The sequence below is a fragment of the Lipotes vexillifer genome, unplaced genomic scaffold (assembly GCF_000442215.2).
Source record: "Lipotes vexillifer unplaced genomic scaffold, Lipotes_vexillifer_v1.1 scaffold496, whole genome shotgun sequence".
NCBI lineage: Eukaryota > Metazoa > Chordata > Mammalia > Artiodactyla > Lipotidae > Lipotes > Lipotes vexillifer.
Genome location: NW_006786690.1, coordinates 3,611,158 through 3,637,012, shown reverse-complemented (window position 1 = coordinate 3,637,012; position 25,855 = coordinate 3,611,158). Strand labels below are relative to the sequence as shown.

Here is a 25,855-nt window from a genome sequence, read left to right as displayed (position 1 = left end):
ACTGTTGCGGCCTCTCCCGTTGCGGAGCACAGGCTCCGGACGCGCAGGCTCAGCGGCCATGGCTCACGGGCCCAGCCGCTCCGCGGCATGTGGGATCTTCCCAGACCGGGGCAGGAACCCGTGTCCCCTGCATCAGCAGGCGGACTCCCAGCCACTGCGCCACCAGGGAAGCCCTGTTAGTTCTTTTTGTTGTTGTTGTTGTTGTACACGGGCCTCTCACTGCTGTGGCCTCTCCCGTTGCGGAGCACAGGCTCCGGACGCACAGGCTCAGCGGCCATGGCTCACGGGCCCAGCCGCTCCGCGGCATGTGGGATCTTCCCGAACCGGGTCACGAACCTGTGTCCCCTGCATCGGCAGGTGGACTCTCAACCACTGCGCCACCAGGGAAACCCTACACTCCTTTCTTGAGGCTTTACAGGAGAATCCGTTGACTTGCCTTTGCCACCTTATAGAGCCCACCCATGTTTCTGGGTTGGTGGCGTCCTCCGTCTGTCTTCAAAGCCAGCAATCCCATCACTCCAAACTCTGCTTCTGTCGTCACATCTTCTCTGACTCTGACTCTTCTCTCCCTTTCACTTCTGAGGATCCTTATGGTTATGTTGGGCCCACCAGGATAATCCAGCATAGTCTCCGCATCTGGAGGAGAGGTCAGGTGATTAGCAATCTTAATTCCCCTTTGCCACGTAAGATACCACATTCACAGGCTCCAGGGATTAGGCTGTGGACATCTTGGGAAAGAGGGGCATTATTCTACCTACCACTGGTGGGAAGAGAAGCAGGTAGGTTGAGCTAATTTTTCTTGTTCCACCATATTCCCAAGAACTCTAAGAATTTGAAATCCAAACCTAGACTTCCAGGTCATTATGAAGGTATGTTTATCAAAGTAGGAAAATAGAACAGAAAATGTATTTAAATGGTTTATTAGTTTATTTGATAACTTTTAGATATTGAGACATGTGCTATGTGGGCCTCCATTCGCACTCCTGCCACTGGCCCTACAAATATTAGGGGTAGACCTAACCCAAAGTCACATAACAAGCAAATGTCCAAATTAGAACACAAATTAGAACAAATCCTCTGTTATTTCCATCACACAGGGCACTTCTTCAAAGAGAGGTAAGGCTACCACTGTCTTACTCAGTTCTGATGCTATGTAATCTATCTATCTGCCTCCTTGGTGGTTATAAAGCTGTCTATTTTTGAACCTCCTATCCAGAGCCTAGCTCCCTGAAGCGGAAGCTTCTGAAGCTGTAAACCTCCTCTACCTAGTTTCCAATCTGCTCATAACTTGCTCATACCATACATTGTCCTAGGTGGATACCTCTTACACAGACCCTCCTCTTGGTCATTCAAGTTCTCGCATTTATGGTTTCACCAAACAATTAATTAGCGCCTCCACTGGGGATACAGAGATGGTTTAGTCACTATCCCTGCCCTCGTGGAATTCACAGTATAGTAAGGGTGCCAGACAATGAAATAGACAATGATAACCCTAGGTACAGAGATGGGTGCATTGCTAATCCGGGCAGATCTGGGGGGTGGGGTTTGGTAGAGGCTTTTCAGAGGAAGTGGTTCTCAAGCTGAGTCTCAACTAGGCCAGGAGGCTGGGGGCTAGATTTTTGGGTTGAGAGACTGGCATGTTTATAGGCCCTGAAGCTACAGTGGGGAAAGTTTGGGGGATCCCAAATCAGTCAGGCTGACTAGAGCAAGGAGTGGGAGATGGGAGGAGGCAGAACTAAGGCTTAAAATATGAAGAGCGGGCTTCCCTGGTGGCGCAGTGCTTGAGAGTCCGCCTGCCGATGCAGGAGACGCGGGTTCGTGCCCCGTTTCGGGAGGATCCCGCGTGCCGCGGAGCGGCTGGGCCCGTGAGCCACGGCCGCTGGGCCTGCGCGTCCGGAGCCTGTGCTCCGCAAATGGGAGGGGCCGCAACAGTGAGAGGCCCGCATAACGCAAGGAAAAAAAAAAAAAAAATATGAAGAGCCCCAGACTGACCCTGCTAGACTGCAGGCTTCATGAGTGCCTTCATGTTACTCTTTGCTTAGCCTCCGTGCTGGCTAGGTGTCTGGTACACAGCAGGTGCTCAATAAATATCTGCTGAAAGACTGAATGATGTGGAGTTCCTGAACACCATACAAAGGATCCCTGGAGGCAGCATTTCTCAGCCCCGCTGCACATTAGAATCACCTGGGGGAGCTTTAAAAACTAAAAATCTGGGGCTTCCCTGATGGCGCAGTGGTTGAGAGTCCACCTGCCGATGCAGGGGACATGGGTTCGTGCCCCGGTCCGGGAAGATCCCACATGCCGTGGAGCGGCTGGGTCTGTGAGCCATGGCCGCTGAGCCTGCGCGTCCGGAGCCTGTGCTCCGCAACGGGAGAGGCCACAACAGTGAGAGGCCCGCGGACCGCAAAAAGAAAAAAACAAAAACAAAAAACAAAAAACAACTAAAAATCTGGGCCCTACCCTAAACCATTTCTCTTACTAGCTTATTAGCTCCTTGAGGGCAAGGGTTGTATCTCATTTCTCTTGAAACTACTCAGTGCCCAGCAAGTGCCTGGCTCACAGTAGGGTTCAATATATTGTCTGGAGGAGGAGGGGAAACAAAATGTAAAAGGGCCACCCTAGATGCTTTCTCTGAATCTCTGGATATGGGGACTTGGTGCATTGGGATCACCTTTAAGATTCCCTGGGTGATTCCAGCGTGCAGCCAGGGCTGAGATCAGGGCCTCAGGGCCCACGCCATGGAAATGTCCTACCCAGATCATATTGGCGGGCCAGATATGCTCTGAATTGACAGCTCTGCAGGAAGTGAGGGGGGCTGGGTGCAGAGGTGGTGGTGTTGACGGTTTAGTGATCCAGGCGAGAGAGAACGAGAGCCCCAACTAAGGCGATGTGAGAAGCAAATGGATTTTGCGAGAGTTAGGAAGACACAGTCAATAGGATCTGATGGCTGGGGTGGACAGGTGAGAAGCTAAGATGCTCCTGACTTCAGGTTTGGAAAACTTAGGTGAGTAATGGGGCTGTTTCCTGGAATCTGATATATTGGGCAGGCGCAGGTTTAGGAAGCATTTCGTGGCCCTGTAATCCTAACGGGCCTCTGTAAACAGCTGTCTACTTTTTTGCTGGCCTTCTGACTGTTAAGCCCCAGAGTTTCCCTGATCTTTTCCATCTTGCCTCAGGCCCTCCCTGAGTAGTTCCAGCTCCTTTCTTTCCTTCTTTACCACCTTCACTATCCGCTTGAGGGCGAGATGGGGGTGGTGGGCACTTCTTCCAAAAAATCTGGCTGATGACACGTCTCTTTATTTCCTCTCCTCCCTGCTGCCCCCAAAACACGCTCTGGGCCTGTTTTCTTCAAAAAAAAAAAAAGTCAAAGCGGGGGCATGGTATAGGAATAGGGGGCAGCAGGGAGAAGGTTTCCCTTACTGTTATCAAAGTAACACTCTTAAGAACATTTGGAAAATACTGGGGAAAAAATTTAATCATTTATATCATGCCCACATAAATCCAGTCACTGCCATCATTTTGGTGTGTTTTCTGCCCCCCTCCTCTTTTTAAACTAGACATAAATTATTTTGTTATGTTCTTTTTACAGTTGTAAGCATACTGGTGAAACAGAACTGATTTATAAAAATAACGAAGCAGCTTAAGGGGCACAGCTTGAGAGTGGTGCATAGAAAGCAACAGAAAAAATATACCCAGTGGAGGCAAGAGTGTGGAAAACCTGCCCGTGTTAGGGTGTTGGTGGGAATGTGCATTGGTAGAGCTTCTGTGGAGGGCAACTTAATATCTATCAAAATCTCATACGTACATGACCTGTACCCCATAATTCTACTTAGGATTATCCTATAGAGGATATGTTCAAGTGCACAAATTTAGGTGAAAGAGAATGTTTGCTGCCTCGATTTTTTTTTTTTTTTTCTTTTGGACCTGCACCCCTGAATAAGCTCTGGGCTCTCCCAACCTTGGCCTCTTGGCAGGTGTGGGGGGAGCATCAGTTTAAAAAAAAAAAAAGTAAGGAAAAACGGGAGACAGATGTTTATAGGGAGATAAATTAAACAAATTGTAGTGTGTCCATAGAAATGGGAGACCATGCTGATCTGGATAAGTGGGGTGGAATACTTTGCAGGATGGTATGTGGTATCCCATTTTGGTATTAAAGGCTAACACAAAATGTCTTGGAAGGGAGCCACTGAACTGTATATTGGCGCGGTCCAAGATCTGGGAGGTGGCGACTTGTTCTATGGATGCTCCAGAGGCCTGTCAGCATTGCACTGAGATTCAGGCTCTCCAATGAGATGACTGGGTTCAAATCCCTGTTCTGCCTCTTACTGCCTGTGTGAACTTTGACAGGTCATTAACCTTTTGTGCCTTCATTTTCTCATGAGTAAAATGGAGATAATAATCATTCCTATCTCATAGGGTTGAAGTGAGAATTAAATTTTTAGTTCATGTACGACCCTTAAAAGTGCTTAAGTATATGAATGTGCTTAATCGATATTAGCTAAATCAGAGATTCCTGAGTTTGCATTCCAGCTTTGCCACGCTTTGGGCAAATTTCTTAACTTCTCTGAGCCCTGGTTTCCTGCAGGGTTGTAAGGATCTGGGTTAATGGTATGTAAATATCTTGCTGAAGAAATTGTCTCTCGCTGTAGTTCCTGGCCCTGTTGCAGAGGTGGTAATACCATTTTCTGGATCTTATCCCTGGGAGTGGATCTTATTCAGTCTTCAACTGAGGGGGAGCACGCTTCAGGGCTAGAGGTATTGGAAGTCAGTGCAGCAGCCCCAGTGCCAGAGGGTGGCAGAGTGGGGGGATGTGGTGGAAGGAGGGGTTCAGCTGCTACTCAGCTCCAGCCACATGTAGGCTGGCCATGAACTGCTAGATCTTAACTGTTTTTCGAGAGAAGTTGTGAAATCTCCTGGTTTTTAACTCTTGGCAATTAGCTCAATTTTGTAAACACTTTGAGGGCAAACGAAACATGGCAGCAGGCCGTATTTAGCCCACGAGCTGCCAGTTTGCTGTCTCTGCTCTAGCCTTTCTATTCTTGGATTAGCCAAAGATTTAATAAGTGCCTGCTGTACCTGTACTCCTCAGCGCCTGATCGTGTTTACTGTTCTGCAACCTCAGGTCTGCTGGCCCAGTATTGCTGTCAGGTACTAATTCAGCCTGGTGGGTATTTCATTGTGGTTTTAATTTGCATTTCCCTGATTACTAGTGAGACTGAACATCCTTTTATGTATCTATAGAAGTATTTTGTTCCTCAGTAGAATTTTTGTTTTAAGTCTTTGGATCGTGCTCTAGTTGCTGATAGTTTTAGGGCTTCCCTAATGGAATTTTTCTTTTGAATAACATCACACCCACTAGACTGGACTCCTCACAGCTTTGGTGCTGTCTGAACATCTTAGGGGGCCCAGCGCCAAGCACAGTGCCTGCTACACAGTAGGAAGCTCAGGAAATATTTGAACGAATCAAGTCCTGTTTCAAGAGTACGATATTTCTTTATTTTGCAGTTCTTGGCACAAGTAGTATTGATTGTAGTGCTTATTCGACAAGCACAACTCCCCCACTTTGATGAGAAGACAGACAGACAGATTTGTCTGTGTGTTGCCCCGTTAAAACCAGGAAGTAAAAAGAGGAACTGGCTTGCCTTGAGGGAACAGTGATTCTTGTAGGTGATTAGGGAAGTGTTTACTGAAAGAGGTACTGGAGCTTGAGAGAGGGAGAGATTGGAACTCTGATAGCCAACTGCTTAGAAATTATCCTAATGTGAGGCTGAGGATGATAAGCCTGAGGTATGAGTGGCCCCTTGATAGTTTGTGCACATCATATTAATACGTGGAACTGAATGTGCCCTTTTCCCCATGATACAGAGGGTCAGTTGCAAAGTGAAGCCTCTTTTGTGTTGAAGTGGGAAGAGCATTGTTTTCACAGACATAGACCTGAATTCCAGTCCCAGTGGTTCCCATTACCTCACCAAGCCTCAGTTTCTTTTTCTATAATGTGGGGGCAGTAATAAAAAAGGCTGTCCTTTAAATGAGAAAATGTTTAAAACATCCATTTCTCCTAACAATGCTAAGTCTTCCATTTGATTTTTGTTGTTTTTACCATAACTAGTCTGCCTTCCTACTAGGTCAGAGGGACCTCTCATCTGGTGGGGAGGGATCTAACCCATGTTTGTCTCTGAATCAATCTGCCTGTCTTAGGCAACTCTGTTCCCAGGAGCGATCTTCCTATGGATTTGCCAATCAAGCGTGGTCTTTTTTTTTTTTTTTGCGGTACGTGGGCCTCTCACTGTTGTGGCCTCTCCCGTTGCGGGGCACAGGCTCCGGACGCGCAGGCTCAGCGGCCATGGCTCACGGGCCCAGCCGCTCCGCGGCATGTGGGATCTTCCCGGACCGGGGTACGAACCCTTGTCCCCTGCATCGGCAGGCAGACTCTCAACCACTGGGCCACCAGGGAAGCCCCTCAAGCCTGGTCTTTGTGGTGGCAGTTTCTCTGATTCTTGGTTACACAGCGGCTTTCCTAGAGAGTAAGTTCCCTGAGGGCTGCAGGGAGGTCACACTGTTTGAGCAGTGTGGTTCTGCACGGCTGGTTTTGCATCTGTGCTCAGATTACCAGCTTTTTGTTTTCAAGGTAGGAAAATACGCCAGCCTCACACCCCTTCAGTCAACACCCACTGGAATTATTTGTGGATGTATTTATTGGTTTGGGGTATCTTGACCAAGATTGGGTGGGGGGTGCACTGTAAGCATTGCCTTTTTCCTCATCTCCCCTTCCTTTACCCTCCACTCAAGCCATACTTCCATTTCCTCCAGCACTGCAGACTCTCTCAGACCTCCAGTCCCTTTTATTGCCTCACCTGGAGTGTCCTTCCACTCACTTTTCACCTGGCAAATTCCTTCCTTCTCAGCCTTCAGGATCCAGGTCAAATGATTCCTCTCTGAAGCTTCCTTTGGCCCTCTAGGCAGACTGAGGCCTCCCTTCTTTATAGATCTCCATTTACTCACTCACTTGATTAGCTACAGATCAATTGAGGGGCTACTGTGTACCAGGCAGAGGCTACGGAGATTCATTTTAAAAAGAGTCTTTGCCCTAAAGGAGCATGTAGTCTAGGTGGGGAGACCCAAACATGCAGACAGACATGCTAACTGCATTAGGGAAGCACTGAGGGGGAGCATCTCACTTGCATCTGGGGACAGGTGACAGGGAAGGTTCCTGAAGGAGGGGACACCTGAGTCCTAAGAATGTGTGGGTATCCAGGTGGAAGGACTGGCTTGGGCAAAGATACAGAGTAGGGAAATAATGTGGTGTGTGCAGGACAGCGGCAAGCAGTCGGTTGTGTTGGAACATAGGCAAGGGCTAGAAAACTTAGGACTTTGTAGGTTGAACCACATGAAATTGTCATTTTTGTAGGTCAAAACAAAAATCGTCAGATATCATCAGTTTCATATGGTTCAAGCTAATATGTTCTCCTAAGGGTTTTGGATCCTATCTTAGTGTTTCCCACACTTCTGTCAGTCTTGAACCACCTTCATAATTTTCACCACTGAGTACCCACTTAATTTTTATGTAAAGAGACTCACTCTTTATTTTTAACTTAAATAAATTTATTTTAAAATGGAATTTTATGTCCAAATGAAAAAAATCATGATTACTCAACATAAAAAGAAGTTAACTGTACAAAGAAACTCAGTGAAAATAAAACTCTTGCTAGATCCTGTTGCCTGCCTTGCTCTGCCTAAAAATGTCCCCTTCCACAAATAAAAGGAGTCTAAGCAATTGTTAGAGAAGTGCAGAGAGAGAGAGTTTGAGAGAGCAAACATATTTTAAGAGCCCAGGAGGGTTCATGGCAGTAGGAATTCCGAGAAGATGGAATCGAGAAATGTTTGGGAATGAAAATCACCAGGATTAATTCAATGTCACAGGAGAGAAAAGAGGAATCAAGAAGGACTTCCAGGGCTTCCTTGGTGGTGCGGTGGTTGAGAGTCTACCTGCCGATTCAGGGGACGCGGGTTCGTGCCCGGGTCCGGGAAGATCCCACGTGCCGCGGAGCAGCTGGGCCCGTGAGCCATGGCCGCTGAGCCTGTGCGTCCGGAGCCTGTTGCTCCGCAACGGGAGAGGCCACAGCAGTGAGAGGCCCCGCATACCGCAAAAAAAAAAAACCAAAAACCAATGACTTCCAGGGCTTCCCTGGTGGCGCGGTGGTTGAGAGTCCACCTGCCGATTCAGGGGACAGGGGTTCGTGCCCCGGTCCGGGAGGATCCCACGTGCCGCGGAGCAGCCATGGCCGCTGAGCCTGCGCGTCCGGAGCCTGTGCTCCGCAACGGGAGAAGCCACAACAGTGAGAGGCCCGCGTACCGCAAAAAAAAAAAAAAAAAAAAAAAAGACTTTCAGGTTTCAAGGCTGGAAGAACGCGGGTAGATGATGGCGCCAGCTATTGATGTGGGGAACAGTGATTTAGGAAGGGAGGATGGTGAGGTCAAGTGTGCACATCTCGCATTTGAGATGCCCAACAAAGAGCCAGGATGAGGGTTCGGAGCAGAACTACTGGGCACAGGCAGTCCTCAAGGCTGAGCCTCTAATAGACGGGGCAGCCGTTTTGGTGTGAGTGCTTCCTTGCATTTCCTCTCAGGCTAAAAACCGATCTTTGCCTTCCTCTGTGAAGGAGTAGATGGAAGTCCTGGGGCAGCAGTGTTCTCAATCATCTCGGTCTCAGCAGCTCCTAGCTCACTAGAGGAAAGGAGGTTTAAGGAGAAGATGGCAAGTTCCACTTTGAACCTGCTGAGCCATAGGGCCATGGGGGACATCGAGGAGGAATATCCATCGAGATAGATTCTGCTCTCCATCCAGGCAATCTAAAGTTTGGGACTAGACCTATAGATTTGGGAATCACCAGCCTATAGATGGTGGTAGAAGCCATGAGAATAGATGAGAATTGCCCAAAGACAGTGTGGTATCATAATAGTAGTGGGCCCAGGACTGAACTCAGAGGAACTACAGCATTTAAGGGGAGAGAAGTGGTGGGAAAGGAGACCATGAAGGAGACAGAAAAGGAACAGTTGGAAACTTTCAAAGTTTATCAGGAGAGGAAGCATCATGGAAGCAAATAAATGGAGTTTCCCAGAGAGGAGAAATCACCAGTGTCAGATACAGCAGAGAGATCCACCACAGTAAAAACACCTTCCGATGTTGCAGTTGGGATTTTACTGGTGACCTTGAAAAGTTTTCAGTAGAGTGGTGAGAATAGAAACCAACATTCATATTGATTGAGGCGATGAACAAGCATAGATAGCAAATGTACACTGTTCTTTGCAGGGGCATATAACAGACCTTTGTTATTTGTTCATGCAATAAATATCTATTGACTGACTACTGTGTGCCAGGCACTGTCCTAGGTGTTGATGAATAAAGCAGTGAACAAAAACATGGAATTTATATTCTAGGGATGGAGAGACAGACACTATATGAAATACAGTTGATCCTTGAACATCATGGGTGTGAAATGCATGGGTCCACTTACAGACGGATTTTTTTCCCATACATATATATACGACTCTGTTTACTACGCAAGGTTGGTTGAATCCACAGATGGGGAACCATGGATAGAGAGGGCTGACTGTAAAGTTATATGGGGATTTTCGAGGGGTGTCGGCGCCCCTAACCCCCCAGTGTTGTTCAGGGATCAAGTGTATATCAGGTGATGATAAGTGCTTTGAAGAAAAATATAGTGACAGAGGTGTGTGTGTGCACTACTTTATATAAGGTGATTAGGTCAAGTCTCTCTGATCAGATGACTGTTATAAGGGATTGTTGAGTTTGTTTTAAAGCACAGTATCAAATTAATTGTAGTCGTTAATTCTCTCTTTTTTTTTTTTTTTTTGCTGTACGCTGGCCTCTCACTGTTGTGGCCTCTCCCGTTGCGGAGCACAGGCTCCGGATGCGCAGGCTCAGCGGCCGTGGCTCACGGGCCCAGCCGCTCCGCAGCATGTGGGATCTTCCCGGACCAGGGCACGAACCTGTGTCCCCTGCATGGGCAGGTGGACTCTCAACCACTGCGCCACCAGGGAAGCCCTGTAGTCCTTAATTCTTGATACCCGGTCTACAGTGTTAAAATAATTCGTTTATAGGTTTTACCACTCCCCTACCTGGGATCCATAAAACTTCACAATAAAATACAAAGTCCTTATCACGGTCTCTAAAACCCTCCATAATCTGCCCCCTGCCTTCCTCACCAATTCATCTGGTGCTGCCCTTCCCCTTTCTCGGTCCACTCCAGCACCAAAGCTGGAGTGAGTGAATGAAGGAATGAAGGAATGAAGTGTGTCAGTTGGATGGTGTCTTCCCAAGTGGCCTCTCTGGCAAGGGTAAACAAGGCAGCTTGAGGTCAGCGAGCTTGAGCTTTGGTGCTGGACAAACCTGGCTTTGACTCCTGGCTGTGCTGCTTACAAGTTCTGTGACTTTAGGTAGGTCACAAATCCTCAGTTTCCTCATCTGTGAAATGGAGATTATATGATATCTATATTGCAAGATTGCTTTTAGGTACAGTTGATAGTTAATGCAAATTGCTTAGCATAATGTGTGGCACATTGTAAGTGCCAAGAATTGGTAGTAGTGTTACCACCATTGTTATTGTTATCATTGCTTTGATACATCAGGCCTCCTCGGTTAACAGATGAGGAAGCAGGCCTCACCAACGTCAAGCAATGAGCCAGGGAAGGAGGAGAGGTGACCAGCACCCAGGTGTTCACGTTTGGAGTGCAAGCCAGTGTGGGCTTCCGAGCTGAGCAGACCTTGGTTCATGTTTTGGGGTTTGTCATTTACCACGTTTGAGCTGGTTGCTTCACCTCTCTGAGCCTTGGGTTCTCCATCCTTAAAATGCCTCATGAGATTGTTGGAAGGTGGAGAAATAACATATAAAGGTAGCCCAGAGCTGGGCCACCTATAAGGCACTCAACAAGCAGCAGTTCTTCCCACCTCAGTGGTGGTGCTGCCTTCTTAATCTTCTCTGCTTAACCCAGTGGTTGGTTGGTTGGTTGGTTTTCCCAAAGAGATGAGGGAGACACGGACCCCTTTGAGAATTTGTAACCTATGGACACCCAAACTCAGAGGGTTCCTAAACCTTTGCTGATAGTGGGGGTGAAAATTTAATAGATCCAGACTTAATCCAATCAATCAATCTCTCCTCCTTCTCCCTCTGTCTTCTCTGTTTTTTCTCTTTACTGTCCGGCCCTATGTGTGCCAGGCAAGCTGCTTTTATTTAGCTCGCACTTTTTCTAACATCTAACCTCTAAGGGCATTCTCAGCAAAGACCACAACCACACTCTCAGTTTCTGGAGCTGAGGGCATGGTGTCCCTTAAGTTTCCAAAGCATCAATTTCCTTATCTGTAAAATGGATGGTGAGGATTAATGAAGATAACATTGTTGGTTGATAGCACTTTGCCAGGTATGTTCACATGTGACCTCATTAAATCCAAACAATAATTCCGTGAGGTAGACCTTTCATTCAACTCAGTCAATATTGAGTGCCTACTATGTTCTAGGTAGTTTTAGCCACAGTGATGCCTCATGGAGCTCACAGAGGGGGAAGAGACTATAAAAACATGAACCACTAAATAAGGCAGTTTCAAATTGTAACAGATGTTATAACAAAAATGAAACAAGGTAAAGAGCTAAGGGATGGTGGTTAGGTTACTACCTGGATACAATTTATATAAATTCGTAGTATCAAAGTATATCCTTGATACGTCTTTATTTATTTTATTATTTATTTATTTATTTATTTTGGTACGCGGGCCTCTCACCGTTGCGGCCTCTCCCGTTGCGGAGCACAGGCTCCGGACGCGCAGGCTCCGCGGCCATGGCTCACGGGCCCAGCCGCTCCGCGGCATGTGGGATCTTCCCGGACTGGGGCATGAACCCGTGTCCCCTGCATCGGCAGGTGGACTCTCAACCACTGCACCACCAGGGAAGCCCCATACTTCTTTATTTTTATAGTAGCTCCCCCCCCACCCCCATCCCTGCCCCGGCCCCATAAATACAGATTCTCAGTGGACTGCTCTCCATGGGCACTACAGAATGCTTCAGTCTGCCCTCTTAAGACAAAGGGCCTCAGGAGGTTTCTAGGCCTGATATCCCTAACTAGTTAGTAGAGAGTTTAACTGAACTTCAAGGCAAGTCTATGAAAGGTGCGGACTTTGAATCTCAGACACCATTCCTTGGAGCTGGCAGTCTCTGCTTGCATTACCACATTTGAGGAGGGCAAATCCAGCCTGTGAAACTCATAAAGATGCCATCCCTAAGTAAAATAACCACCAACTGAACATGTTTGAAGTATGTGAAACAAAGATGAATGTAGTCAATTCAGAAAAATGAGCCCATTGGGGAAGAGAACAGTGGCTACAGCTGTGCAGAACGAAACTGCCCAGATGGTTTTATATTCTCCTTTACAGCAGAACATAATATTCTTTTTACCAAGGCAATGAATTTTCTCTAATAATTTGTTCTTTAAAAAAAAATACCTGGGCTTCCCTGGTGGCGCAGTGGTTGAGAGTCTGCCTGCTGATGCAGGGGACATGGGTTCGTGCCCCGGTCCAGGAAGATCCCTCGTGCCGCAGAGCACTGAGCCTGCGCGTCCAGAGCCTGTGCTCCGCAACGGAGAGGCCACAACAGTGAGAGGCCCACACACCGCAAAAAAACCCCCCAAAAACAAAAAAAAACCTACTGTATGTCAGTTACTTAATATAACGTATTAATAAACTTCACAAGAAATCTATAAAGAAACAATTTCAGCCAGTTTAAGTAACTTGACCACAGCCAACATTGGTAGAGGTGGGGATTGGAGCTCAGGTTGTCACTGAGCTGCAATCCTGTGTCCTTTAAATGCACCACCCAACAAACCTCAGATGCCGCCCACTTGGTTAGAGAGAGGAGTGGCAGAGCCCAGGCCAGGCGAGGTCCAAGGGGGAAGCCCTTCACCCACCAGTATTCCTCACCCAGCACACTGTCCAGCCCACAGAATTCCACTTGACCATTCCATGAAAGGCAAGGGCCCCTTTCTGCTATCAAAGACAAAGTGGTTGGTTCTTTGTTTTGTTTGTTTTGTTTTTGTTTGTCCCCCCCCCCCCCCGTGTCTTTCAGTGTTTTAAATGACTCTAGTGCCAACCAGCTTGGGATTGCTCTTTTCCAAAATTAAAATGCCTTTAAGTTGTTTTCATTATAAAGGTGGAACATATTTGTTGCAAAAAGTGTGCATAGCAGAAGAGAGCGAGCCTCCCTGCCCATTTTTGGGCAGGATAGCCTTAAACATGCCTTCTGAACATGTTTTGTTGTTGTTTTAAAAGATGGGTCTTTTAAGTCCTCTCACAAGGGGCTGTATAGTGCTAACCCCCTCAGGTTTTCAGATGACACTCTAGACTGGCCTTAAGTTGAATAATAATTAGTTCAGTTTTCAAGAAACCTTTATGGAATATCACCTGTGTGCTAGGTGTTGCTGATCCAAGGTGGATCGAAACAGCCTCAGACTTTAGGGAACTCATTCTGTTGTTGAAAATCCTTGCATAAACCAAGGGTTAGATAGATGGTAATCCCCCAGTGAACAGAGTATCACTAAAAGTGATACAGAGTATCACTTTTAGAATTGGTTAAAAACTTTCTTTTTAATCAGAATGACACATATGACATAATTAACTAATCTGAGACATAGACAAATATTCAAGTGTAAAAGTTCTTTACTTTGCAGGTAACCCTGCCTCAGGCTGGCATAGATGGGGTAGGGATGGGGTGCATACCCCCCAGCAGCATACATTGTTTCTTTTCATTCCGGTTGTTGAGATCTCCCTGGGTAACTTGCACAAAGTGTTCCATGTGGCCTAAGTGTATGCCAGGTCAGTTAGTCAGCAGCTCTGCATCAGGAATGGGCCCATTTTTCCATTACACCAATGTTACATTTTCAAAATGGAAGGTATTGAAAATGTAAATTTAAAAGCATTTGCTGTGCAGGAGAGGGAGATTCTAGGGCCAGGACTAGAATCCAAGTCTCCTCACACCAGTTTGATGTGTTTTCCATTACATCCCATGATTGAGTCTTAGAGCACTGAATGGGTGATTATTAATCTTTATGGACTTTTTATCCAATGCTGATTATATGGACTGGATTGTGCTGGGCAACAGAGATTTAAAGTTGGACGGGTCAGGGAATTCCCTGGCAGTCCAGTGGTTAAGGCTCAGCGCTTTCACTGCGGAGGCCTCGGTTCCATCCCTGGTCAGGGAACTAAGATTCCACAAGCCACACTGTGCAGCCAAAAAATAAAATAAAGTTGGACAGGTCAGTCACTGCACTTGATAAATAAACAGCTCAGTGAGAAGACAGAAGAATAAATTGACAATTTACACCCTGAAAAGTGTTAGTTGCAGAGGAAAGGGCACCAAGCAGAGGGGGTGGGAACACAGTGGGGGGGGGGGGCTTCTCAATTTACTGAGTGAATGAAAGCTCATTTGAAGAAACAATTTATATTATTTCTTTTACCTTTCCCAGAGCCAAGACCTGAAGAGCCGCTGGGCTTTCCCACATTGGGTGGGAGGTCAGGCTCAGTACACTGCCAAATTGTTGATGGTGATCAGATTAGTGTGTAATCCGATATGATCTAATCAAACAAGATGTAATCAATGCTGGTATTTTAAACCAATTTTCAACTGTTTAGTAGCTTTTTTTTTTTTAGTAGTAATAATACTTTATTAATAGTAAAATTTAGTGCTTCTAGGATGAGGGCAAGGGCCCTCAAGGATGGTGTCTTGGGCTTGTCTGATTGAGGCCCTAATGATTTAGAGGAAATAGCCACTCATTCATTTATTCATTCATTCATTCAAGAAGTATTTATTTGGTACCTCTGTACCAGACACTGTGTTTTGGGGAAAGTGAGACACGGGCTATTACCTCTTGTAGCTAAACTGTTTGACTTTTGACAAATCACTTTCACTCTCTGGGCCTCAAATCCTTGACCTGTTCAGAGATGTGCGGTCACAGTGGACCTGGACTGTTTAGATTCACATTCCAGCTTCTCTTCTCTCCTGTTACATGACCACATGCAAGTTAATTTAGTCTCCCTGAACTTCAGTTTCCTCATCTGTAACATGGGGATAATATTTCTCGTTTCATTGGGTTGTACTGAGAGTGAAACTTAGCTCAACCACTGGGCTTAGTGCCCCCAATCAAGGGTGGTCACTAGCGTTAATCCCTGATTTCCTGAGCCGCAAACCCACCCTGGAACCACACACAGGTGTTATTTGGGGCGTGGCTCACAGCTCAAGGGGGCGGGCTAGGATTTATAAAGGCAAGGTCCGGCGCAGTGGTCTCATCCTGCCTTGGCTGGACACCGGAGTGGTTTTCCAGGCCGTGGCTCCGCACTACGAGGACCTGAAGCGAGGCTGCCCAGCGGCGACCAGTGCGAAGCCGACGCGCTCGGGCCAAGCTGCTCCAGTTCCCGGCGCACGCGGCTCCGGGAGGGCGCAGAGGACCGGACCCCCACAACCACAGGCCGTGGGGGCGGGGCCTGCAGCCGGCCGGCCCGCCCGCCCCCCACAGCCCGCGGCCCCTACACCCCACTTCGCCGAGGCCCGGAAGGGACCAGTCGCGCTTCCGTCCCCGCGGGGGAGGCACGGAGGGCGGAGCTGCAGCCAGAGGACGCGACGCGAGCCCAGTTCCGGCGAGGAGGCCGCGCCAGTGACAGCGATGGCGGCGGAGTCGGCGCTCCAAGTTGTGGAGAAGCTGCAGCCGCGCCTGGCCGCGAACCCGGACCCGAAGAAGGTGAGCGAGCGGACAGCGCGGAGAGGGCCGGGCGTTGGGCGCGGCGCGGCCCCGTAACGGTCGCGGACCCCGGTGCGGCTCCTTTCCGAGCGGCCGGGGCCGTGGGCGCTCAGACCCGGAGCGCGGCCCCGCCGGTCTGCGGCCTGCGATCGGGAAGTTAGTGGCCCTTGGCCGCTACCCACGCGGTGGGACCCCGCACGGCGGGTGGCGCGCCTCTGCGGGCCCGGCCTCCCTGCCTCCCGGGCCGGGCGCCCGCGGGCTCCGGGCGGACACCGCGTGTCGGCGGGGCTCCCGGAGCCCTCCCCCGGCGTCCCGGGCCAGCTGTTTCCTGTCGGGAGAGCTCGCCCGGAGTTAACTCCTGCCCGCTCCATTCCTCACCTTGCGAAATGTTTCTGATTTCTTAGTGTCTTTTGATGTTTGTTGGGAGAAGGAGGTGGTTCTGCCTGTGCTTGATGGAGTCTAGGCTCGGTGTGTGGTCCTGCGTCTTTAAGACGTTTTTATTGCTTTGGCTTGATTATTAGAGCGTGGACCTTTTCGCTTTCTCAGTAAATCTCTTTCAAAACAAAATAAACCTCACGTCACCCTAACTAAAAACTTAGGTTGTAAATGGAAAGAAAAAAAAACAAGGCTTAGAAGTTGCAGCTAGATTTCCTTCTGGCCTTGATAGAAAGTTAAGAGCTACTGTTTCTGGCTGCTGCGAGTGATGGGCAACCATTTTTAATTGCACTCAGCTAGTTTTTTTCCCCCTTAACTGTTCTCTTAAGTTAAATGCATTCTTCTCTCTCTGCGACTTTTCTTCCATCCAGCTTCTTGGTGTCTGGGAGAGTGTCCCGTGGATGCTAGAGTTTTTTTTTTTAATTGAAATACATTGATGAAAACACTCAAGGTGTTTGACATTCTCTGTCAGCATTATAGCTGGAGTGTACAGTGTTGTAAGAGTTGGATCTCTGAACCCCAGAGTGGCTTTTGAAGAGGAAATAATCCAGGGAGGCAGTCGAAATAAAGTGGTGAGGAGATTTGAGTTCTAATTTATTTGCCAGCCATGGACATTAGGGATGTTCCTTGCTAAGCCAGTTTCCTCACCTGCTTCTTCCCAGGACAGAACCAAAAGGCAGAAGTGCTCAGTAGATGTTAATCTCCACTCTTTACAATTTTTCTTGAAGGGCCCCTTTCTCTTCACCTCTTCTTGGCCTGTCATAGTTGAGGTTTTTTCCCTCCGTTTCTAAAGGCTGCTCAACGCATCTCACTATCAGACCGCTGTTTAACTCTCCTCATGCATACCTAGCTCAAAGATCCACTTCTTCAGGACATTTTAGCTTTAAGTCTGTGAAAACCGAAGTGCTTTCACTTGTTTTGTGTTATATTTCCTATAATGGCTTCAGTACCTAGTGGACATATTTACAAGTTTCTTTTTACAGTAACCCTTTGTGGGCATCTAATAAATGCTCATTATTTCCGAGTACTAGCTTGTTTTCCCAAACACTGTAGGTTTGTGACTGATTTTTTTTAAAACCCTAGAGCAATATGATGTAAATCGCCCCCATCTCCCCAATTTGGTGTTCCATCAGGTTAAAAAAAAATGCACCGTGTAGTGTCTACAGTCATTTTCCCACTAGAATTTAAATTTTGAAGCAGCTTTTCCAGTAGTTGATGTGCATAAAATTTCAGATTAAGAAAAGGTTTGTTTAACTTCACATCCTATTTGAACTATTAGTGATTGTGAGTATCTGGGCTTTCTCTTCCCAGATAGAAACTCACCCTGAGCTTCTGACTTTGCATTATGAAGATCATTTTTGCAAAGGGCACAATAGTTGGCATTCACAAATGAGCTAATGCAGAGGGAAAACTGCAAGCTGGTGCACTGGCCTTCTCAACCTTCTGTTAACCCAACAAGCTCCCACAGGTTGTTCTTGAATTGCAAGATGATTATATAGCAAGTACTGAACTTACAACTAAATCTTGATTTCAAACCATTATTAGCCAAACGGTTGATTCCACACCTATATTCATAGATTTCCTCGTATTAAACATAGGTGTTTAACTGTAACCCTTCTTTTCACTTTAAGCCCATCTATGATCTAGGCTTACGTGGGGAAAAAGGTATCAGGCAAACCAGGGTCACTTGGTTCCTACTATTTAAGTAGAAACAATTTTCATGGCTGGTAAAGTTACCTGTCCTGTGTTACAGTTTGAGCGTGGAAACTATGAAGAACACAGTTTGAAGGCAAGTGGAGAACGAGGGCGACATTACGATCATCTTTAGCTCTTTGTGATCAAGTAGTGTGCAGAGGCTAACTGAGATTCTTAAGCATGGACTGTGCAAATGTTTGACATTTCTCAATGACTTGTCATCAGTTCTTGCAAACTACAATAGGTCCCTAGGTTTGATAATAGCAAGTTTCCACCTACCTGAGGATACCCAAAGTGCTTTATCATTTTAACGCTTTGTTCTTTTTTGAACATTATTGAAAATAGAGGGGCTCTGAAGCCCTTTTTCTCTTATGTCGGGCTAAATTGGTTTGAATATCTCTAGGGTTTTAGGTTCATCTGCTTTTAAGTCGTCCCTCCTAACCCAAAACGAAGCAGAAAGGCAGCGTTTATGCTTCCAATTAGTGCTAGGCTTTGAGATGAACACACCTTCAGTGACTTCTGGCCCCATTCTTTTTTTTTTTTTTTTTTTTGCAGTACACGGGCCTCTCACTGTTGTGGCCTCTCCGGCTGCAGAGCACAGGCTCCGGACGCGCAGGCTCAGCGGCCGTGGCTCACGGGCCCAGCCGCTCCACGGCATGTGGGATCTTCCCGCACTGGGGCATGAACCCGTGTCCCCTGCATCGGCAGGCGGACTCTCAACCGCTGCGCCACCAGGGAAGCCGTGGCCCCATTCTTATATGTGGCCTTTGTAGAGGTCCTGCGACTCTGTCCTGGTGGTGACCTTCTTTCCTCTGTGGACTCTAAACTGTCTGACAACGTAACACTAAGGGGGGGTTCTTCTGCTTTGTGTCGAGTGTGCTAAGAGGCACATGAACTACTGCTCCATTTCCTTTTCCGGTCTTCTAAGGACAGTGTCTTTATGTTGGTTATTTCTCCTGGCTTTGTAGTACATGCTGTGGTAAACACACTTGACCTACTCGCTTGTTAGGCAAGTTACCTAACCTCACTGGGCTCAGTTTTAATATTTGTAAAATGGGGAACATAATATCCATTTTATAGAGTTGGTTAATGAGGATGAAATGAGGTAACACATGTAAGGACGTTAGCATAGTAGCCAGTGTACAGTAAATAGTATATAAATGCCTTCCAGGGAATGGCATTAGAGGAGACAACCTGTCTTTAACCTTTTCAATGATTCTAAATTTTCCTTTAAGGAAAGGAATTGGCATTCATCTTTGCACCCATAGCTTTGATGACAAGAAATACACATATACTTTGTCCTGAGTTGGATGGTGGTAGTGATCGAATTCGAAGTGGAGAATAATTTTCACTCATCTATGAAGGTGAAACTCCTTAGATACACCACTTGGCTTCTCATATGTTCGCAGTCAAAACAAGATTATCACGTGTGATCCAGTTGCTCTGCCTAGCAACCAGGTTCAGTAATTATTGAAGTAGAATGACCAGAAAAACATACTTGCTACTCCACCTAGTAGCAATATAGCATACTAATTGTAGCCTGGGCTACACATAGGAAAAGAACAGATCTTGTTATCAGATATTTAAATATAAAGGTAGTCACAGTTAATCTATTTTGAACTACTTGTACTTTTCAGCACTCCTCGAAAGATAGGTATATTTATATATAGATAAATATTTCCTAGAGGATGGCGTAGGGTAGAAGTGGAGCAAGTAGGAATTGGCTGGGGAACATCTGGTATAGGATCAAGGGCAGCCGTTTAAAGAATGGTCAGTTGATGAATGAAATGATTAATACGAAGCATGTATTAAGCTTGTACAGCATTCCAGGCACTATGGCTAAAGACTGCACATGGTTTGTCTCTCTAAATCCTCACAGCTTGTGAAGTACAGATAGGATCCAGTTCCTGTTTTGCAGATGAAGTAACTGAGGTTCAGAGAGGTTAGTGACTTGCACAAGATCACCCCGCAAGGAAGTGGCAGGGCCAGACTGAAGCCTGTCTCTGACTCTGGAACTCTGTCTTAACAGCTCTGCTATCTGATTTTGAGCCAGCTCAAGAGAATACAGAAAAGAAATGTGACCAAACCCAGATTGCTTCTCTAATCTACCCAGACATTTTGTGTTCACCATTTGCAACGGCAAAGCTCTGATTCTAGCAGCTTGAAATTGGTGTTGGCTTCCCACTTACATCGAAAAAACCCAGTTCTGTTAAACACACTTTTTCTGGAAACATGATACCCTTTTCCTGTAGAGACCTCTTCTCCTTTTTACTTTCCTCTATGCCGGGTGCATGAGTAATTTCCTAAAGTTGGCTCCTTTCTCAGAAAGTCTCTCTCAAAACTGGGCAGAAAGATAGTTGTTGATTACTTTTCTTAGAGCCGATAGGTTTGATTCTCTTCTCTACGTTTTATTTCCCCTTGGTGTAGCATAGTGGCTGAAAGCACACAATCTAAAGCCGCAGACCTAAGTGAATCCTGCCCTACTTGCATCCTGGGGCAAGTACCTTAACTTCTTCGAGTCTGTTTTCACACTTGTAAAATAAGGATAACAACCATACTGTATACTACAGAGCAGTGTAAGTACTTAACCACTGGATATTATTCTTATTTGTTCCAGTGAATGATTATGATTTTATAGAAATTAATGTTTATTTTATTCTCTGCAGCTATTGAAATATCTGAAGAAACTCTCCACCTTGCCTATTACAGTAGACATTCTTGCGGTAAGAACTGTGTAATTTTAGATGTTATATAGCTATATCCCCTCCCCTTCCTGACCAGAGAGATTATATAGTAAGAGCATGGGCTTTAGAAGTGAAAGAAACCAGACACAAGGCCACATATTGTATGGTTTTATTTATATGAAATGTCCAGAATAGGCAAATCCATAGATAGAATGTTAGAGTAGTGATTGCCAGGGATGGGGGGGAATTGGGAGGAACAGCGTTTCTTTTTAGGGTGATGAAAATGTTCTGGAATTAGTGGTGATGGTTGTGTAGTATTGTGAGTATTCTGGAAACCACTGAACTGTACACTTTAAAATGGTTAAAATAGTGAATTTTATCTCAGTTTTTTTTCTAAAAATTAAAAGAACATTGGCATCTAGTCCTGGATTCAAATCCAAGTTTGTGACTTTAGGCTGTTCCTTCTTTGTAAAATGGGGCAGGTCCTAACCTCACAGTTATCATGTAAGTATTAATTCAGGCACTCTACGCAGTGCTCTTAGCTCAGTGCCTAACACCTGCCATGATCACTCTTGTTATTATTGCTAAAGTTCTAGAAGTGTTTTAATTTAGTGTTTTCCTCTTCTGAATCTGGTGCACTTTGCTACTCTGTATCATTAGAGGTTTGGGGCACAGACACAAAGTAAGTTTGTACTGAGACTTGCAAGGTATGTTTTTTGGAAGGAAGTATTGGTTTGTTGAAAAGTAGGAGGTCTTATTTCTTTAGAAAATTGTGAGCCTAGTTCTACAACCCTGGAACAATTCCTTTGTCAATTTTGTAGGAGACCGGGGTTGGGAAAACGGTAAATAGCTTGCGAAAACATGAGCATGTCGGAAGCTTTGCCAAGGACCTAGTGGCCCAGTGGAAGAAGCTGGTTCCTGTGGAACGGTAAGAAAAGTTCCTCAATTCTGCCTCAATTCAAAGAAATAATCCATGATCATTATAGAATACTAGAAAACATTTAAAAATAGAAATAAGAATAAAAATTTCTTAATTCAACCATCCAGAGATAAGCATTATTGACGTTTTGGAATGTTTCTTCCTAACCTGTTCTGAAAAGGCATTTTTATATAGTTGTGAATAAACTGATGTAAATTACAGCTCTTTTTTAATGTAACAAGTTAAATATTTCCCTGTGTTGAAAAGCTTTTTAAGTATTTTCACTTCCCAAGATGTTTGATCTTCTTTGTGTCCTGTAGTTAAACTCGTCATTTCCCATTTATTGAATATTTGGACTTTCCCAGTTTTAAACCTTAGCTGAGTATCTTTGAGCAGAACCCATTTACCTTCTTCCCAAGACCTTGTTTCTAACTCTGTAAACTCTTCATCCCTTTTGTGAGTTCAGGTCCTGTGATGTTGTCCTCTGAACAAGGATTACCCTGAGATTTATACCTGCTTCATCTGCTTTTTCTTTTATTTTAGAAACACTGAGCCTGATGAACAGGACTTTGAGAAGAGCAATTCTCGAAAGCGCCCCAGGGATGCCCTTAAGGAGGGGGAGGGGGAGGGGGACTACCCAGGGAGCTGGAGAGCCTCCGGTAGCCAGTCCTGTAGTCCTGATAACAGGCAGAAAAAACACAGAAAACTCTCGGAGCTTGAGCGACCTCACAAAGTATCTCACAGTCATGAGAGGAGAGACGAGAGAAAGAGGTACCACAGAGCTTCTCCAGTTTACTCTTCAGACCACGAATCTTCCGACTACGGCCATGTTCAGTCCCCACTGTCATCCGCCAGCCCTCATCAGATGTCTGTGGACCATTACAGATCCCTGGAGGAGGACCACGAGCCCTTTGTTTCACACCAGAAGCCTGGCAAAGGCCACAGTAATGCCTTTCAGGACAGACTGGGGGTCAGTCAAGAACGACACCTGGGTGAAGCCCAAGGGAAAGAGGTCGTGAGTCAGAGCAAGGAGCACAGATCTTCCCATAAAGAAAAACGTCCGGTGAATTCCAAAGGAGATGAGAAGTCCTCTTTGAGCAGAGAAAAATCACACAAGGCCATCTCCAAAGAGGAAAACCGGCGGAGGCCACCCTCAGGGGACAGTACAAAGGAGAAAGCGCCCTCTAGTGGTGTCAAGAAAGAGAAGGAAAAAGAGGGCAGCACCAAGAAGCTTCTACCCCCCTTGGAGGTGGCATCAGACAACCACCTTAAAAAGCCAAAATACAGAGACCCAGAGAAAACCAAATCAGACAAAAACAAGCAGAGTGTAGAAAGCTTAGACATAGGCAAGGGGGCAGGAGACCTGTTGCCCAAGGCAAAAGAGGTTTCTAACAACCTAAAGGCTCAAGAAGGAAAAGTAAAACCTTCTCATTTAGATAGAAAGTCAGTGGGCTCCTTCCTTAAAGCTGAGGAGGCAGATATGGATGATGAATTCGAGCAGCCCACCATGTCTTTTGAGTCATACCTCAGCTATGACCAGCCCCGGAAGAAAAAGAAAAAGATTGTGAAAACTTCAACCACGACTCCTGGAGAAAAAGGATTTAAAAAACATGATTCAAAAAGCACTAGTAAAAACTTGGACTCAGTTCAGAAATTACCTAAGGTGAACGAAAACAAGTCAGAGAAGCTTCCGCCAGCTGGATCCCATTCAGCCAAGCTGAAAAAGGTAACCCCTGTGGCCCCCTCCCAGCCAGAGCACCTGGGCCGGCAGAGCTCCCGGGACGACCCCACCACTGTTTGTCTGGGCTGGCTTTCCCGTGGCCTGTTGAATTTCAGTTTGAAGTAATTTCCTCCCGGCCTCTCTGGCCACCAGGGTCAGTAGAACCCAAGAAAAGTATTTTCTGAGGCATCCCATTGTGCCGGGCCCATCTCTCCGTATCTCCTGACTTAGGTGGTGTCAGGCACAGCTGCCGCCCCTCCTGCAGACTGGATATGCCTGTGAAGTTATCTGCCACGTCAACACTGCTGGGCGTCGACTGTGGGAAAGAGCTGTGCTTGTAGAAAGAGGCTCTCCAGTCACTGGTCTCTTCTCTGCAGGTCCCCAGCGATGTGCTGCCAGTGTTACCAGACCTTCCATTACCTGTGATACAGGCCAATTACCGCCCCCTTCCTTCCCTTGAACTGATATCTGCCTTCCAACCAAAGCGAAAAGGTAATTTTCTTTGTCTTTTTTTCTTTTTTTAATGGAGAAAATGGTTTTAAAAATTCATTCATGGTCTGTCATCAGATTTTGGTGCATTTCCTAAGAGCACAGGTTCTGGAGTTGGATGGCTTGGGTTTGAATCCCAGCTCTGGCTTTTACTACAAGTTACATGAACTTGGGTAACAACTTAATTTCCTTGGACTTCAGTTTCATATTCTGTGAATGGGAGTAATAATGGTATCTGCCTATGAGGTGGATTGAAAGTGATAATGCTGGTAAAGCTCTGAGCTCTGGGTTTTTACACATAGTGTTTGCTAAATCTTAGCTGCTGCTATTACCAGCAGCCTTTTACTCTGTACATTCCATAGGGGCTTAAAGAAAGGCTAGGGACTTCCCTGGTGGTGCAGTGGTTAAGAATCCGCCTGCCAGTGCAGGGGTCACAAGTTCGATCCCTGGTCCGGGAAGATCCCACATGCCGCGGAGCAACTAAGCCCGTGTGCCACAACTACTGAAACCCATGTGCCAAGAGCCCATGCTCCGCAACACGAGAAGCCACTGCAATGAGAAGCCTGCGCACCACAACGAAGAGTAGCCCCCACTCGCCGCACCTAGAGAAAGCCCCCGCGCAGCAACGGAGGCCCAAATGCAGCCAAAAAATAAATAAATAAATAAAGGCTAGTTTTAATAGCAAAAGAATTAGATGCCACATAGGTGTCCCTTAGCAAGAGACTAACGGATGGATCATGGTTCATCCACACAGTGCAGCCGTTTAAAAAAAGAAGTAGAAAATCTATGTACTGATGGGATTTCTAAAATGTAAGTGACAGAATGGTTATAGTATGTTATTGATTGGTTAAAAAGGAATAAAATAAATGTTAGTTTATTTTTGCATTGACTCTCTGGAAGGACACAAGAAACTGGTAGCATTGGTTGTCTTTGAGAAAGGAAACTGGGAGGCTGGGGAATGGGGTGGAAGGAGGGTTTTCACTGTATTGCTCAGTGCCTTTTATAACTTACACTCCTGTTTTCTTGCCCTACAGCACTCTCCTCATCCCAGGAAGAGGAAGAAGCTGGATTCACCGGACGAAGAATGAATTCCAAGATGCAGGTCTATTCTGGTTCCAAGTGTGCCTATCTCCCCAAAATGATGACCTTGCACGAGCAGTGCATCCGGGTGCTTAAAAACAACATTGACTGTAAGTCACATGCTTCTCTCTTGCTCTTCAGCACGCTGTTGTGGCACTGGGACACCAGGTGACTTGGCCGCTACTCAGTGCTTTTTCCCTTTGATTGTCTGCAGCAATCTTTGAAGTGGGAGGCGTCCCATATTCTCTTCTTGAACCTGTTTTGGAGAGGTGTACACCTGATCAGTTATATCGCATAGAGGAGTACAATCACGTGAGTATCCTGTTTGGATGGGAAGAGGGCAGTGTGCTGCCTTGCATCTCCAGAAGTAGCTTTGTCTCTGAATCTGCCACGGTGATTGGCAGGTGGTGGTCGGATCACTGTTCTGGGTTTGTCTATGGGCCTTTAAACAGGCAGGTTTTTAGCACCTGCTCCTGGCATCTTAAGTAGGCCTCTTGGGCTAGAATCAAGATGGGATTGAAAGGTGGGAGAAGGGGATCATTTCCCACACTTCCCTTGAGCTTGCCTAGTTACAGAGGTCAAGGGGGAATTCTAGCAGCACAGCCCTTGGGATCCAGGGCAGGGACAGAGCTACTTGTTGACACTCAGGTGTCTGGTGAATATAAGATTGGCTGGGTGTCTCCTAGAGACAAACAGATCTATCCCCAAATCCTCCTAATGCTGGAGATGCTCATCTGATTGCATTAGCTGTCTCTAATTCAAAGGATCTATGACATATCCTTCTTAAGTGGCCCCTGGCCGTTGCAGTTCAGTGTAGTGATGGGGAAATGCCTGGATTTGACTTCATCCCAGTTCCTACCCTGCACTGATTTTCTAAAGGAAAAGACTGATCTTAAACTAATTTTTGTGTTGCCTTCTCTCCTAGCCCCACAACCCCCCAAAGCAGCTAGTATAGTGCCTCACACTTAACATTCTTTTTTTTTTTTTTGCGGTACGCGGGCCTCTCCCTGTTGTGGCCTCTCCCATTGCGGAGCA

The 25,855-nt window shown here is 46.3% G+C and overlaps 1 protein-coding gene across 1 annotated transcript in view; it reads left to right on the top strand.

Moving 5' to 3' along the window:
- The first annotated feature begins 15,654 nt into the window (after positions 1 to 15,654).
- The window catches only part of ELOA (elongin A), a 13,428-nt gene continuing 3,227 nt past the window's right edge, over positions 15,655 to 25,855 (top strand). The window contains exons 1-7 of the mRNA XM_007459176.1: positions 15,655 to 15,798; positions 20,595 to 20,651; positions 21,434 to 21,540; positions 22,075 to 23,257; positions 23,629 to 23,743; positions 24,775 to 24,930; positions 25,035 to 25,132. Coding sequence (XP_007459238.1) covers positions 15,724 to 15,798; positions 20,595 to 20,651; positions 21,434 to 21,540; positions 22,075 to 23,257; positions 23,629 to 23,743; positions 24,775 to 24,930; positions 25,035 to 25,132 — 1,791 coding nt within the window. The 5' untranslated portion in view covers positions 15,655 to 15,723. The remainder of the gene's footprint in view (positions 15,799 to 20,594; positions 20,652 to 21,433; positions 21,541 to 22,074; positions 23,258 to 23,628; positions 23,744 to 24,774; positions 24,931 to 25,034; positions 25,133 to 25,855) is intronic.